This window comes from Pithys albifrons, chromosome 4, assembly GCF_047495875.1.
Source record: "Pithys albifrons albifrons isolate INPA30051 chromosome 4, PitAlb_v1, whole genome shotgun sequence".
NCBI lineage: Eukaryota > Metazoa > Chordata > Aves > Passeriformes > Thamnophilidae > Pithys > Pithys albifrons.
The window spans coordinates 65,935,293-65,952,182 of NC_092461.1; the positions used below are offsets into that span (position 1 = coordinate 65,935,293).

Genomic DNA, 16,890 nt, shown 5'->3' on the forward strand with positions numbered 1-16,890 from the left:
ATTCTTGAGCTTATGTTGTCTCAAGACGTGTCATAATCTTTCACATCTAAGAGTTATCTTTGTCTCTTACCAAGGTGTTGATCATTGCAGTTATTAGTTGTTTTTTTCATTGTGTTTTGATCTAGAAATACTCTATGGTATTGATAATGATACTAAGCATCTTACTGGTGAAATTCCATGTTGTACTTTTTCTATAGTTATTTGATTGTCAAAAGAAACTGGAGATTCAGTTTCTTATTTTGAAGAAAGTATGGTTCTGTTCATCACATCTAAGATGTAACCCATGAATTTAATATACCTCTTCTGAGAAGCTTTTTGTAAAGTTCAAATTAGTTCTTTCTAGAACCTATACAGTTGATCACATGAAGCACCTTTTGCCCAAATTGAAAACAGTGAAAAAAATCTGCTGCCTGTTTTTCTTCTGGATACTGAATAGATGTTGAGAATACCATAGTAATTTGTTCAGTTACTCTGAAATAAATGCAAGTGCTTAAATTTCTGTCTGTTTTTCCCTCCCTCATTGTATGTTTGTCTTCCAAACATATTTGTTTGCTATCTGAATACACTTGAGTTTTTGTATATCTCACTGGGTATCAGGACAGCCCTGTAATTATGATTGTTTGAATGCGTTTTTGGAGAGTGTAGCATCAGTTAATTTAAGTGAAACAACTTTCTTAGTTTATAATTGAATCAGATCTAAAGGAGCATAAAGTTAATTTTATAACTGAAAAATGCAGGCCTTAAAGAAAGATCTGTCCCAGCACAGCCAACACCACCAGAATCTGAGGAGACTGTCCAGCCTGCTGAGAAGTCCTATGTCGAATCAGGTAAGGCCTTTAATAAATCATGGGTGAAACAAAAGACATGATGCTTCATTTGAATTAAAATTCTGTTTCCTTAGCATGCAAACTTTTTCATAGATTTTGTGTTGCTTATCTACTGCAGTTTAGTTAACAGATACCACTGTTTATAACTTTGTACGGATCACTGACCATGAAACGTGTAAAATTTTACTGTCTAGAAGACACTCTTGTCAGCCCTCATGGTTACCATTGTAGCTATATAACATTAGAATAACTTTCTGATTATGTACATTTGTGGTTTAGCTACATTTACAACTGTATATCCAGTCAGGATAATACATTTCCCACATTAAAAACAAAAAATAACAAAAACCCCTTAACAACCAACTTCGTAACATAGTCAAATAATTCCCTTTTCCACTAAAACAATAGTAAATAATACATACATAAGTAGTGCTTCTAATGTTGAAAAAAATTGAACATTTGAACAACCCCATAGAGCTAGTAAAATGTATTTGATTTAAGAGAAACTCAAGAAAAAATATTTTTACATGTCACATTTCAGGTATGCAATTTGCATTTTGGTATTTTGGTATTATTTAGAGAGTACATGTTTCTTCCTGTTCCTTGAAGCGGCTTATCCTACTTGATGTTTATATGAACCTAACTCATAAATCCACAAATATGGAACATAGGGCAGATAAAATGGACTATAGATTTTAAGACTTGCATTACCTTTTTTTTTCCCCCATAACTGGTACCACTTGAGATCTTTATTTCAAAATGCAGCTGTGATCTGATTTTTATGCTGTAGGGTTTCTGAGTGTTAATTAACATATATATGAAGGCAACACTTCGTACAAATTCCTGTTATGGCCTGGGCTTGTGTATTGGATGACAATCACTTGTCCCTGAAACCAGTTTGTGATTTCTCCTGGCAATTCATAGCAGAATAACACCTTGATATTGTAATGTTAGTTACCTATTTTCCCTGTTTATGAAGTCAACAAGACCCTACTTCTGCAAGTGACATTCTGTTGTAAAATATGACATGCTCTAGTCCTGCTGCCTAAACTGTAGGAATGTACTGTATGAAAGTGTTAGCAAAATAATTAGATGAGAGTTCTTGGCTTGAAAATTTTCTGAAGTTGTTACTGCTCTGGAGAAAAATATGTATGCAGAAAATGCAGTGTAGATAATTTCAGTTCATTTTCAGAATGAATCTGATGTGATTGATCTTTGTATATTTGAGAATAAGCAAGACAAAATTCTTTTTGCAATTGTGTGAATTGCAGGGGTTTGTCAGGTCAGTCTATAGGGACTTTTACAGAACAGAACAAGAACTTTACAGAGTTTACTAAGGGCTGTAACCTGTGAGCTAATGTTTACACTTTGCCTTTGCACTTATCTTCACTGCAATTTATAATCCTTTTAGAACACAAGACTGGTGATGTAGAATTGGAAGAGGAAATTCAATCTGTTCTTCATGAAGCTCTCCATTCCCAGCCTGGTAATGCATTAACACTTAGAAATCACTGAAGAGTTTATAAATACTGCCATAGGCTAGATATATGTCCGTCTGGTTTTGGTATGCACTTAAAGTACTTTTGCCTGCATAAAATATCCTGAGCCCATTTGTAATTTTAAAGAACATTCATAAAGTTCAGTCACCAAATCCTAAAACTATGGCCTCTTATCCAGAGGTGTTTGGCAGCAGAGATGGCCTTTACTGTGGGCATAGAAGGTCCTGTCAAGTCAGTGCAGATACTTTGGGTTTATAGTCTTGGAAGGGTGGTCCCGTGGTGTAATGGTGAGCACTCCGGACTCTGGATCACAAGGTCATGAGTTCGAGTCTCAGTGGAGAGTGTACCGGCCAGTTCAATGCCTCCCTGCCATCCAATCCCGTCAGATCTCGGATGCTCAGCAGGGTCAGCCTCGGTTAGTACCGGGTGCTGTAGATAGTCCTGAGGATTTCACTGTCACTGTCTGAGCTTGCTCGTCTATGGCAGATGGACCTTAGGGCTTAAATGATGGGGCCAGTTCTGTGCATGCTGTGCCTCACCTAAAAAAAAAAAAAATCCACTGTGCAGGCTCGAAGGGCACACCCACTTGGGGAGAGCCCCTCCCAAATCTTTGTTCACGAAGTTTGGCCATGCACATAGTGCTGGAAGGTGACGACAAGTCATCTATCCCATTCCCTTTGGAGGCTTGTTGGAAAACACAACGGATATACTGAAGACTGAATGTTTGCTGGTAATAGAATATACCAAAGAATATGTATTCACTAATAATCTGCATTACTGATTAGGAGAGAGACATGAAGATGTAGATGAAAGTATAAGTGACCAGTGGCAAGTGAAGGAAGAAATACATGGAGAAACTTTTGAAGCTCCTGCAGCAGATGACATGCTGAGAGAATTACAGAATGAAATACCAGAAGCATATGAGACATCAGACTCAGTTCAGAAAGGTATCTGAATGACTAAATACATTTCAAATTAAATGTACAAAGAAACCCTAAAACCAACCCAGACAAATGGAAATATGTCTCATTAAAAACTTGACTTGTAATTTCTTCTTAGAATAGAGATGTGACAAGTGATAACCATAGCTAACATTATTTAGCAAATAAATGTCTTTTAAATCAAAGTGCTATATTTTAATATTACATGTCTTGGAATCCAGGTAGTTATATATTTTTATTTAATTACTGTGATACTGACTTTCAACCAAATTAATCTCTATTCCAAACATGGATATCTCTCCAGAACAGAGGGATGACTGTGATCTTACAGAATGGTTTGGATTGGAAGGGACCTTAAAGATCACCTAGTTCCAACCCCTCTGCCATAGGCAGGGACACGTTTCACTGCAGCAGGTTGCTCAAAAGCCCTTTGTAGCCTTGCCTTAAGCACTTACAGGGATGAGGCATTCACAACTTCTCTGGGCAACATGTTCCAGTGCCTCACCACTCTCAAAGTAAGGAATTACTTCTTTATATCAAACCTAAACCTGCCTTCTTTCAGTTTGAAGCTAGACCCTTTGTACTTTCACTACATACCCTTGTAATAAGTCCTTCAGCTTTCTTGTCGGCCTCTCATGGGACCAGAATGCTGCAGTAAGGTCACCCCAGAGCTTTTCATTCTCTGCTGAACCCCAGTTCTCTCAGCCTTTTCTCAGAGGAGAGGTGTTCCGTGTCCAGCCCCTCATCTACCAGTGATGTCTAAAATGGAAGAATTTTCGAGACAGTATTAGCATTTAAGTTGGATATCGGAAAGAAATTCTTTACAGAGAGAGTAATCAGGCATTGGAATGGTCTGCCCAGAGAGGTGATGGATTCACCATCCCCGGAGGTTTTTAAACTGAGTTTGGACATGGCATGGTGTGCCATGATCTAGTAAATGGACTGGAGTTGGACCAAGGGTTGGACTTGATCTTGGAGATCTTTTCCAACCCAATCGATTCTATGATAGATAAAATAGCAGGTCTTTAATTAAGGTGCTTCAAGGTACACTGAATACATAAGTGCACAATTCAGTATAAGGCTCCTACAAATTTATAACGCAAGTTATCATATGTAATGGATGTGTTCAGCCTGAGGATTGTCTGCCCCCAGAACCTCCCTCACATCTGCCCCTTGGCACACTGCCCCAGAGTTAAGTCGGATGTCTCAAGACCTCTTACTTCTTCACATCATAATCCTTCACCGTCATCATCTTCACATTGCATGCCTTCTTTGCAGCTTCTCCAAAGTTTCTGGGCCTTCCATGGCTTTGACTACAATGATATCTTATTATGTCCTTCTAGATACGTGTCCCAGACAAGATGTACTTGCTGAAATCTTTTTCCTTGGAAAGAACATTAAGCAAAATTTGAAGAATTTTGAGAATTTGATGTAAAGCATGAGAAAGGGGATTTAGTACTTGTTAATAACTGCTATTTCAAAGTGTTAGAAACAATACAGCTATATTACTAAAAATATATATGCTACACATCTTATATTAAGGCATCACCAGGACCCCCAGCTCCTTGGCAGGGCTGCTTTCAATCTGGTCATTCCCCATCAATAGTATTTGTATGGAGTCTGCTTCTGGACTTTCTGGCTTAATAAACTCTTAAAATTTAGTTTAATAACACAACCTTTTCTCGAAAGACGTATTCTTTCATTCAAATGTGTCTCCCTGAGAGAGTGTTATGGTTGATCTATGTTGTTTAACAGGATGATAAAAATTGTAGTTAAAATCACATGATCTAAATCCAGCTTGGGGAAAATTATTTCTGAATGCTTTTTATCTGCCCTAGTGGAAGTTTTACACATCTCTTATTACATCTCTTTGAAAAACTCATGTAATGGATGTGATCTAAAAGTTATCATTGCTGGAAGAATACTGAGATTCTTTTTCCACTACAGAACTAATTCTTTTCAGTCTGGGTCTGTTATATCTCCATGTTTCTCTATCTCCTTTATTTATCCACTGCTCAATTAGGAGACTAGAGGAGAAATTAAAATTCCAGTTATTTTAAATCTTTGCAATTAAGATACCAAAATGAATACGTTCTCTTTCCTTCAAGTTTACTTAGACATTTCTGTGGAGAGTCTTTTTTTTGAGCAAATGTGTATGGAGTCTGGTCATATATACACCTTGTCAATATTTTATATGAGTAAAATTGTAAATATATTTGCTTCTACTTTCAGTTTAGAAAATTGACTGTGTTCTTTTTAGGTTGTTTTAGGGGTTTTGGTATCGTATTAATTTTAAAATGTTAAAATTTGTATAAACATATTTGTTATTCAGATGCTGGTCTTTTGGCAGATGATCTTGAAGCAGTGGAGTCTGAACCCTATGAAGTTTCAGGTATCATTTTGTTTTTCTAAACTCAGTAATACTGGTTTTTCACCTAAGTGTAACAAATTGGATGAGAAAGAAAAATAGAAAAGGTCAGACTGGTTTAGGAATATGTAATTTTGAAGATGTTTTTTCACCAAATAACTTCTTGTTATTATAATGGATATTTTTACTTTGAGATGACTGTATTGTACTTGCTATTGAAAATCTTTATACAAATAGTGAATGACAGATATGGAAACTGTGCTTTCATTGCTGCGAACACTTTGCATTTACTGTGTGTTTCTGGCTGTTGTGTATGATTGGGATCTGGGTAGGCAAGAGGTCTGTGGTTTGTACAGTCTAAGAAAGTGAGAATGAGATTTATTGCTTATATTACTGTCTTCTTACAGTTTGCAATACTAAGCTTCTTCTAGACTATTATTCTTGACATCAAAAGCATCCAGTTTTTAACTCTTCCTTCAGCACTGTTTGTTCCTTTGTGGCTGACTCTACTATCAGTGAGTCAGTGCCAAGGACATCATTCTGAACTGTCTTTCTACATACTTTAATACGTCTCGAGAGCTTTTAGAAATTTTGCCTGACTAATCCAGTTAGCTTAGTCATCTTCATTTGATGCTTGATAAAATGTACAATGGTATTAGCTCATCTTTCCTGTTATGTAGAAACATTAGGTTGATATTGCAGTTTCCCTGCTGTCTGATAAGTATTTTCTTCAGGATTTTAACAGTGTTTATTTATAGTACAGCCTCCTCCATTTACATTAGACATGGATTTATGTTTAGACTAGGCTTCTTCTCTTTGACTCAATGTTAGTTCTGGACTTTGCAGTCCTGTTTGATGCCAAATGTGACTGAAAAATAGAAAAAAAATTGTTTTATACAGCTAAAACTGTTTATTCCAAACTATGGGGGAGATTACTGCTTTCCAGTTAGTCATTTAGAATCCAAGCTATGACACTTCCAAAGTAACAGGATAGTTACTTTACCTTCAGTATCGTGTTTTGTTAGTATGTCATGCTGACTATATTAACAGCATTGCCAAGCATTGTAGTAATAGAGGAAAATGATAGACTTATTTAGCTAGGTAATGAAAAGAAGTAAATGGCCCTAAATGTCTGATGCCAGAATTGAAGTACATACTATGCACGGTCTGATTTCTGGCTCACATCTTGTCTTTTGTAGATCATCACAAGTTGAGCCTCTTGCATATCAGTAAAGAAGCTACTGTAGTATGTTGAAGATAGAGGAAGTTTACATTTTTTATGCATATTAAAAAATAGTTCTAGAGAATAATGGCTCTCGTGGATCTAGTTTTGATACAGAGAGTATAAGAGAGTGACCCAAGATCTTCAATTAGATTTCCACGTGTCAAGTCGTGTCAGTTTGTAAAATTTTAATTTGACAGTTTTCAGCTATGGATGCAAGTTAAAACAATCAAATATTAAAGATATTTCATATTTTCTATTTAAAAATATTTACTTACTCATATTTAATTTACAGATTTAGATAATTATGATGTATCTATGGAGGAGAGAGTAAGTGATCCAGAAGCTCCAGGTTTGTAGATTTTTTGTTACTTCAGATGATAGTATAATCTCGTGGTTTTTAAATGTGTTACAAAGTAATGTGTCGTATTGACTGTTTCATCACAGTTTTATTTGCAAGCAGTTTTTAGGTAATTTCAAGTAAGCCTGATTTTTTTTTCTGCCACTGTGTTACCATTACATTTGTGAGCATGACACTCCATGAATCCAAACCAGAAATACTTAGATTAGTATCTTGTTCTGTCAGGAGTCTTGCAGTCTAATCAAGGAATCGATTGTCCAAGACCTACTTATCTTCCTAATTTTAAGCTTAAATACAAGCGTGAACTTATTATATTCTGTATCTTATGGTGTAGCTCCTGAATCTGTTTTACAATTCAGCTGTCACTTTTAAATAAAATGTTGTAGTATAAACTCAGTATGTTTTATTTTGTTATTCTTGAGCTAAATATGTGGCTTTTAAAGTTTGTATATGCTGTTTAACTGTTGCAAGAAAATTTGATTGGTATATAAAATATTAAATATTTTAATTTAAGGTGACTCTGATGTGGTGCTAGAAGATGCTGTGGAACATTACACAGGTACAGTCCAAAGTATTATTTCTTTCTGTTGAAGTGTCATTGAATTTTGGCCCTAAATCAAGACAATCACACAAAAAACCACCACAACACTCAAGACGTTGGAGCTCTTAGGTAGTATCTGTTCCTTAGTAGGTTACTACATCTATGTTTTTATTTATGTTCTGAAAAAATACTAAGACCTGTGTGAGTACTACTTCTCTATAGTGTCATCCAAATGGGCAGAATACTGTTTTGAGGGCTGAATTTCCAGGAGAGTGTATGTTGGTATTTTGAATTGTATACAGATGTTTCTGTGGATAAAAAAAGAATAGAAATATGCCAATGGTGTTGAAGTTAGTGTGATGTCAAGGAAAAAGTAGTGTCTTTAAAATTTTTTTAAAAGCAAGCCAGCCATAACAGGTAGATCTGAAAATTACACTGTAGAAGGTAGCTGTACATAGACATGATATAAGAATATTTTGATTCTGAGTTTTAGGTCATTTGTAGATGGCTTAAAGAACTGCATAAGAAAGCCTACTGATATTACTTTATTTTTTTTTAAGTCTATTTTTAATGCCAGAAAATGACTCTGTTCTTCTCACGGGATCTTTTAGAAATCTTCACCTTTGACCTTTTATTAACTGTATTACAGTATAAAATACTATAGTTTTGAATATCTGTTTTGTTCTGAATAAACTTGGCATTGTATTATTTGTGTGTCTTTGTTTTAAAATTCCATGAATTTTCATATTCTTTTTTTTTTAAACAGAGGGTAGAGTGCATGGCAATTATAATCAAGACCAAGGTATGAGAACTGCTGTATTTAGTGAAGTTACAGTATAAAAATCTTTCATTAATATGCAAGTGAAATTACTTTGTCTTGAAATTTTTTATGCTGCCATATTATTTTGCAAGTGCTCTGTTAATGTTTTGGGTTGTTTTGTGTTCCAACCCTTTGTGTGTGTAAGCAAACAGTCTTTAACACTGAAATAAGTGCAGAGTATTCATATACATTAAATTCCCACATTGGTCCTCTTTGTCATATTTTGTGCTTATGTGGAGTAAGAACACTGAAATCTTTGCATGCCCTTTTTCTTAGGAAAGCCTGGCCAAGTCAGCTGTGGTTCATTGTGTTTGTATAGCTCAATATTACCTTTGAGTCTTTTCTGTCACTAGCAGTTCTTTGGGAATTACTCTGGTTTAGTTTGATTTCGTTGATGATTTGCTAATGTTTGCTGACACCAGCTCTGAAACCAAATTTGCTAGTGATTGCCGAGAACAAAAAGCAAATGAGAAGGAGAATAGTAGTCACAGCCTTGAAACAAAGGTATGTGGTTGTGATTCCTGCTGTGATGTCCATGTGGGAACTACTACGCTTCAGAATACTTAAGCATACCTTTAAAGCACTTATGTTTATTTCCCATGTTTATTTAACCTGAGCAAAGGACAGAGATTCCTAACTTCAAAATATTTGTGAGAGCAAACCTTAAGGAGGTTCATTCTTGATCATTAGGAGGGAAATTCTGACATCCATCTTAGGGATAGAAGTCAAAATCCCACTGAAAGACTTCAAGTGCCCCAAGAGTATATTTTGCACTTAGTGTCTTTCTCAGTCTTAAGGAAATAATTGTTTATCTCAGTGATGATACCCTTGACAAAATGTCTTGTCATTAATAGATGCAAGACAAAGAGACCTCTAGATTTTTCGCTGGGTTTATTTTTTACTCACCTTTCCAGGAGATAGCTACTTTACGGTCAGTTTCTAATCAGGAGTAATTTCCTCTTGCTTCTTCCACCTAAATATGAAGAAGCTCAACTTTTAATCTTTAGTTTTTATACTTCTTCATATGTAGTGGTGCCATGGACAGAGAATACTTCAGTGCCCTTGGGAAGTGTGTTTTGTATCAGCTTTTTGAGTAGGTGTTTTTCCAGGGGATATGAGGATCAGCACAAGAGACACAGACACCAACCTTAAGGAACAAGTGTGTAAATTTACTATAATGCAAACCAGAAAAGAATTACAAAAGAAGCAAAGAATTACAAAAGGGTCAGCTCCACAATGCACCCGATCATTACTACAAAGAGTGTCTATAGTGATTCAGAAAGGTACCTCACCAGTTAAACCTCTGATACATTCCCATCATCCAGACCCATGCGTCAGCTGGGGAGCCCCAGTCACAGCGAAGGGTCAGAGGACCACTCCTGGTAACTGGAAAATCCTGCGCAGTACATCCACTTACTTGTAGGTCAGGTCTCCATCTTTGCTGTGGAAGGGTCCAGCTTAAAAGCAAACAAGCTTACATAATCATTTAGTGTGGAAAATATATGGCTTCATTCTCTTCTTGGGTTTCACCCAAAGCCTGGCCAGGGCTCAGAGGAAAATCAAGGGAGTTAGTTTTGACCATCTACCACCAAACAAGGCCAGACATCTACTTCCATGGCCTTGACCAGTCACTAAATACAGAAAGATAAATACATTCATATTTCATTAATGAACAGATACAAATGTTCACTAGTGAGCAGATAGTAATATATCTTACTTAATTAGCATGCATGTTTACACAGGTGTTGTATCATGCTATGTATTTTACTAATGATTATACATAATTTTGGCTAATAAGCAGCTACATGACTAAATATAACATTAGGTTGGAAAGTTCATCTAGAAGTCAACTCTGGCTCAGGGACTGTTTTTCATGCATCAGCACTTCAGTAAGTTGATCAGAGAGGTAACCGAAGTAATTTATATCAGGTTTTCATAAAATCAGTTCCAAAACCATTTTGTATTCTGCAGTTTCTTCTGATACCCCGGCAGAGTAACAGTGAATCACTGTTTTGTGAGTAATTCATGTGCTTCAGCAAGCAGTGATTTCACATGGAGTTGCCACTGTGTGCTGCAATGAGAGTTTTAAATAGTATCAGATAAATCAGATTTTTTTCCCTTACTCTTTCTTTACTCTTCTGAATCTCTGATTAGGATGATGATGAGAATAGGAAGTTCTAGTCTTTTTTTCAAAAGGAAATTCTAAGGTAGCAGGTGACTGTCAAAAAACTCGATATTCTTGGCTATTAAATTGCCAGGCTTCTTTTACGCAATAAGTTATTCCCACAGTTCAACATAGTCCATGGCAAACTGCTTTTCTCTTGATTAAAGTTCACCTTTTCATTACATAACTTTGTCTTGCTTTCAAGTTCTCCTTTGAAGACATTGCGGTTGTAAGAGAAAGAACAGTGCGTCCTCTGCACTTCTTGCAGGAATTTCATTTCAGAGCTCCAGCCTGGAGCAGTGTAGAAGAAAAGGACCAGGCAGCCAAGCTGCCTTTCTGTGACACCATTTTTTCTTTCTGAGTTCAGTCTACTCAGTTTCAGGGCATGTTCATGTGCTAGACACCATTTTAGCAGTTGTACCTATTTTCCATCCTTTTTGTCCCTGGGCTTACCTTTCTTGTCCCTTTTGGCATGCTTTTGGTTGGATTGAAAGTGGAACAGATTTGCTGTTTCTGGAGAAGAGCAATTTTAACACCTGTTTTCTAAAGTCAAAGAAGGGATAGAGGCCATTGTGGAGACTGAAATTCTTTCTCTCAAATGTAAGGCTTGTGGTTTTGGCATAGGCTCCAAAACTGCAGTTCACTTCCACAAAAAGATTCAATTTAAAGCTTCAGATGCAATTGTCTGGGAAGTCAATAAATAAGCTTCTCTGTTTTGGAGTTATGTATCTTCCCTATCTCTGTCAGATGTGTTTCCCCTCTTCTGACAAGACCCTCGCATGAAATATTTTCTCCAATTCTGGTGCTTTCTGGAATTCTCAGAAAGGTGAGGGCAGTGCCAAGAGTATTGTTAGCCAGAGCAGTTCAATTTCTTTTGTGACTATCACTTTGTATGACTTGGTTCTTAATTCAGACTGGGGACCAGCTCTAATAAAATCACTGTTCCTGTAATCACATCACTGAGGTTATTGCTAATGCTAAAAATTTTGTAGTTAAAATAAGTGTATGATAACCCACAGTGGAGTGTGTGAATGGATTACTTATATATTTGGAATACAAGAAGTCAGTTATTGTACGCAACTTTCAGTAGTTTTATGTAGAGTTTGCTACAGTTTGTAGCAATGAAACTGGAGAAAAAAAGCAAGTTTAAGATTTTCATTAGAAGCAAAGAGTTCTAGATGGTTTTTAAGGATATTCTGTAAGAACATTTTTTCTAAGGGATATAGGGTACATGACCATTAGTACCTTGTAAGATAAATCAGTATTATAAAGGTGTGGGAGTTTTTAGTTTGTTTTTTTAAATCTTATGTAAATTAACTTTTTCAGATGAGGGTTAGTACCTGTTAGGATAATGAAATTATCCAAAATGCTGAACAAACTTTGAACTTCTTTAGTTCTAAAATTCACAGTAAGTGTATGTTGAAAATTCAGACAATGGATAGCATTTTTCTCTGTTTTCAGACTTTATTCAATATTTAATTTTAGATATTCTTAAACTATTTCTTCAGAATTATGAAAATTAGACTGGTTCTTTACTGAAATATTAAGAATGTAGGAGAATTATAGCAACTGTAGAGATTGATAGATTTAGTGTTGTCATTGTTTTCAGCATTTCTTCTGTGTGGATAGAAAGGCTTCAAATTTGAGCAATATGTTCACATTACCTGTGCATTTATTTATTTATTGATTGATTGATTGATTGATTCAGTGCAGCATTTCTACTACAAGTTCCAGAGAGGGTTCATATATCTATTCATGTGCCCAGAGCGGGAAAAGTTTTTTCAGGACCTTATCATTAAAGACATTACCTGGATGCTTAACAACCAAATTTTTAGGATACTTTGTGCATATAAGCCACCCAGGACCTTTATTTTTTCTTTTCTTTCAGAACCAAAACATGAAAAGCAGACTGAGACTCAAGATACAGGTATATACATATATATAAATGCATATATATATATGTATATGTGTGTGCACTCCCACACGCATCCCACCATGTGTATATATATATATATATGTATGAGAAACACATTAGAGAATCTTAGTTTCATATGCAAAGTAGAAATACGTCTACAATGAATGTTGTTAGAATACATGTTATTTTCAAAATCAGAGTAATATTTTAAGCAAGTTAGCATCAAAATCATTAACCTAATCTTGTTATTTATATATATTAAAATACATAATCTGTGTGACCTTCAATCATGACATATTGTCAGCTATGGCAAAGGTTTGTTACAGTCTGTGTTGTTATAAAGTTACATTTTGTCCTATGAGCTGAGACACCTTTTGATATGCTGTTCATGAGGATTCATCTTTAAAGTCTCAAGTGACATGAAGTAGGGTATCTGAGGCTTTTAATGGAGAGTTGGAACACAGTAATTCAGCACAGTCAAACCTGCTGCCTGCTGTAAGCCTTGCTCATAACCTTGCAACCACTGTGTAAGATCATTCAAAATGTACAGACTGTCAATACTAACTCTACGTTGATGCAGACTTTTGCTAGTGCATTTGTCTAATTGCAAAAGCAATTAAAAATTGTTTGCAGTACTCTCTGCATCCTCTATACTTTGTTGTTTTGAAATACCAGCTCTTTTAAGTGATCTCAGACAGCTGATTGAAAAAAACTGCAGTTGTTTAGTTTAGAATGAAGTAAAGAAATTCTCCAGTGTGTTTTTTCCCCTCAAATTCATTGAGGTTCCTGTTTGGCAGTAGCAGTTCACTGTTCACAGCTGAACATGTCTGTGTGCTAGCTGTGGTTTTTTGTGCTGTGTGTAAATTCTGTCAGCTGGGGGCTTGACTTCCTTATTGCTCTGAACTGAATGTTTTTTTAGCTGTTGAGGACCTTCCGGAGGAGGTGAATGAAGCTGTGGAGCCAGGTATGTATTTTGTAATTGTGATCTGCAAATTGTGAATTGCAAATCTGATGTTTAAAAAAAGCAAGCTCATTATATACTTTTCCCTTTATTATAGATGAAATTACTGAAGATTTTGATATTGCCAAGGACGTCTCAGGTATGAGTTTTCATAATTTGTGAAAGACAAAGGATTTTCTTCTATTTGTATTTGTTGATATAATTAAAAACCAAGCAAATGAAAAACAAAGCAGATAAATGTGCTATATAGAATCATTGAACATTTTGGGTTGGAAGGGGCATTTAAAGATCATCTGGTTTAAACCCCCTGCCATGGCCAGGGACATCTTTAACTAAGTGAGATTGTTTAAAGCTCTGTCCATCCTGACTTGGAACACTTCCAATGATGTAACATCCACTACTGCTCTGGGCAACCTGTTCCAGTGTCTCACCACACTCAGAATAAAAAAATACTTTCTTATGTCTAATTTCAATTTACCCACTTTCATTTTAAAACCATTGCTACTTGTCCTGTTGCTACAGGCACTGGTATAAAGTATCTTTTTGTCTTTCTTACAAGATCCCTTATTGAAAGGCTGCAGTAAGGTCTCTCTGCAGCCTTCTCTCCTCCAGAGTGAGGAACTCAAGTCTTTCAGCCTGTCTTCTTAGGAGAAGTGCTTCAGCATCTGACTCCAGTGCAGGAACTTCTGCTTGGCCTTGTCCAGTGCAGGAACTTCTGCTTGGCGTTGTCGAACTTCATGGTGCTCTTATAATGTACTTGCTCAGTTCCTCTATGGAGCTCTATGTTAGTTTTCCACATTGCCCCTCATAAAGATCAAGTTGTAAATTTTTGTTTACTTTATTGGTATCAAGAAACTTTAAATGAGTACTGTGTCAAATGTGATGTGAAGATTTGTTCTAAGCAGTTAAAAATGTCATTAAGGAAGTTTTTTTCAAACATATTGTTGATTCAGTCAGCTAGAGCGAGGTGATCTAAGCAGTTTAGTCTAAGCACAGTGTGTAGGATTTGATGCTATATTTATTTAGATTTTCTGTTTGAAAAATGCATTCTGATATAATTAAATAAGGAAACAACAGTTTGTCTTCTTTGTTGTTGGATACTTATTTGATTGTGTGGCGGCTGAGGGATACAAACAGAATTGTAAGTGTACTATGTATGACTTAACACTTATTTTCTTTATAACAGTAGAAAACAAGCAATCAGAAGATGATGTGGTCATTAAACCAGAGGAATCAGGTTTGTATGTTATGTTTTGCATGAGTTTGCCACTTAAAAGAAAAAAAAAGGAAAGTCATAAATATTGTGGAATAGAATTTTACCCAGCAGTAAAAATAATTCATAACTTCTTCTGCAACTGTTTTCTATTGAGGAGAAACATATCTGTGTTGTTGGAATCTATCATCTTGGGTTCCTTAATGGCAATATTTTAATGGCTTTCATAGCACTCTTCAGTTTTAGAAGTTGAAAGTGCTCCCTGCTCAGGAAAACTTACGTTGATAAAAATGACCATATTTAGGCCATATGATGAAATTGAAGATTTCTTTTCTTTGCTCTGTTTTCCACCAGCCAGTCAGTAGTGCATACTTGAGAAAGAGGGTATATGTGAGAGATAAAGTGGAATGTCTTCCCAGACTTGAGCTGTATTTGTGGGCTTCCCAAGTCAGAGAATGCATTTCCCTCTCTTTGACTCTTACTGTCTACAGCCAGAATCCTGGCTATTGTGAAGGTGTTTCTCTGGTGAGCCTGAGTCCCTCCATGCATTAATAGGGACTGTGTGCAGCCTTCCATCTAATAGCAGTAATAATACTTGGTGCTATGTGATGTGGCTAATTTTAACATACATATCAAATTGAAAATAACTGAATCTTGAAGTCAAGTATTTCATAATTGCAGCTGGGAACATAATAAGTGTATTAATTTTTCCAAGTCCGTACTGTGATAACATGTGAAACTGTGGGAGATTTGTGCTTTGGATGGTATAGTTTCAAAATTTTAAGTATAATTTTTGAAAATGCAATCCTGTCATTTACTCATTTGCCTACTTAAGTATTAATCTTTCCCTTGTTAAAATTCAGCTGAGGAAGAAATGTGCATCCCGCTCCTGCAAAAGCAGTATTACAGAATAGTCTTGATAGGTCACTGTTTTGAACAAAAGGGGAAAAAGGGGCTTTTTACAAATGGTTAGGGAGCAGTCCAGTTTGAATTATTTTTACATTTTTGATTTACAGAGATGCATGTTCAAGCTGAGGATTATTCAAATGATGCTCAAGGGGGTAAGTCGATCTTAAATGCTTGGGGTTTTTTTCAAAATAAATAAAGAAGCACAAGCTACTTTGCTGAGAGACGTGAAGGAATATTATTGTCAAAGTTGCTTCTTGGTTTTGAAACAATTTTTTTTATTGTACTTGATAAATTTTAGTAGTAGTTACTGGGTTATATGAAAGCATTCCAAATAAACTGTATCTAGTTTTAATTTAAAACTTAGTTTTTAATAATTTCAGACAGAGATGGATAGTTTTGCTGTGAAGGGAAGGATGACAATTTCAGGTCTCAAAATATGTGTGTGCTTTCTCTCCAGAGAAACTAATCATGGATAGTGATAGTGTCAATGCTCTGTCAGTCAGATCTATTGGAGTCTGGCTGTGGTAGATTCTTTGGGCACTGCCCTGGAAACAGGACATTTTTGTCATGCCATTGCATTCTTCTTGACATAACTGATTTCAAGAACAAGAGCACTTCCATCTATTGCTTGACAGTAGTAAACACACTGTCAGTAAACACACTGAAACCACTTTTAGAGTAGCTACTTGGCTTTTGAATTTGAAGATTAAATGTTGTTACTTTTCTCCTGCTTCTTAGAGTTAATTATTACAAGGTGCTAGTTTGTTGGTTGTAACAAAGTAGTTGTGTTGAGTGAAACAGTTGTGTCTCAGCACAGTAGATCAGAGAAGCTGCAATCCAAGAGCCCTGGTGGCTATATTTGTTTTGTTCTCATTAGCCTGAGCACCTTTCCAGGTTAGTTAATCTTTACACTATGCAAAAGCTCTTATGAGGTGTGGTGCCCAGAGAGTTCTGAGGGGGATGTTTTGTTTTCCCTTGCAGTAAATGAAACTTCTATTTGGTTCTTGGTCTTTGCAAAAGTAGCCAGAGAAGTGAAAAAACCATAGGAGGCCTTTCTGGTTGCCCAGTACAGACTGAAGGCATGGTTTAGGTAATATTTTAATTTATATGTGAAACCTTAATGGAGGTGATTTGAAATGCTCATTTTAG

The 16,890-nt window shown here is 35.9% G+C and overlaps 1 protein-coding gene across 10 annotated transcripts in view; it reads left to right on the top strand.

Annotated features, from left to right (window-relative positions):
* ASPH (aspartate beta-hydroxylase) overlaps nucleotides 1–16,890 on the top strand; it is a 120,129-nt gene that overhangs the window by 38,416 nt on the left and 64,823 nt on the right. For 9 of the 10 annotated variants that reach the window (XM_071554458.1, XM_071554460.1, XM_071554454.1 and 6 more), the window contains 12 exons: nucleotides 738–827; nucleotides 2,239–2,313; nucleotides 3,112–3,273; nucleotides 5,600–5,659; nucleotides 7,153–7,209; nucleotides 7,733–7,777; nucleotides 8,526–8,561; nucleotides 12,632–12,670; nucleotides 13,578–13,622; nucleotides 13,717–13,758; nucleotides 14,806–14,856; nucleotides 15,849–15,893. In XM_071554458.1, the coding sequence (XP_071410559.1) occupies nucleotides 738–827; nucleotides 2,239–2,313; nucleotides 3,112–3,273; nucleotides 5,600–5,659; nucleotides 7,153–7,209; nucleotides 7,733–7,777; nucleotides 8,526–8,561; nucleotides 12,632–12,670; nucleotides 13,578–13,622; nucleotides 13,717–13,758; nucleotides 14,806–14,856; nucleotides 15,849–15,893 (747 nt within the window). The remainder of the gene's footprint in view (nucleotides 1–737; nucleotides 828–2,238; nucleotides 2,314–3,111; nucleotides 3,274–5,599; nucleotides 5,660–7,152; nucleotides 7,210–7,732; nucleotides 7,778–8,525; nucleotides 8,562–12,631; nucleotides 12,671–13,577; nucleotides 13,623–13,716; nucleotides 13,759–14,805; nucleotides 14,857–15,848; nucleotides 15,894–16,890) is intronic. The other variant, XM_071554455.1, reaches the window with a different exon arrangement.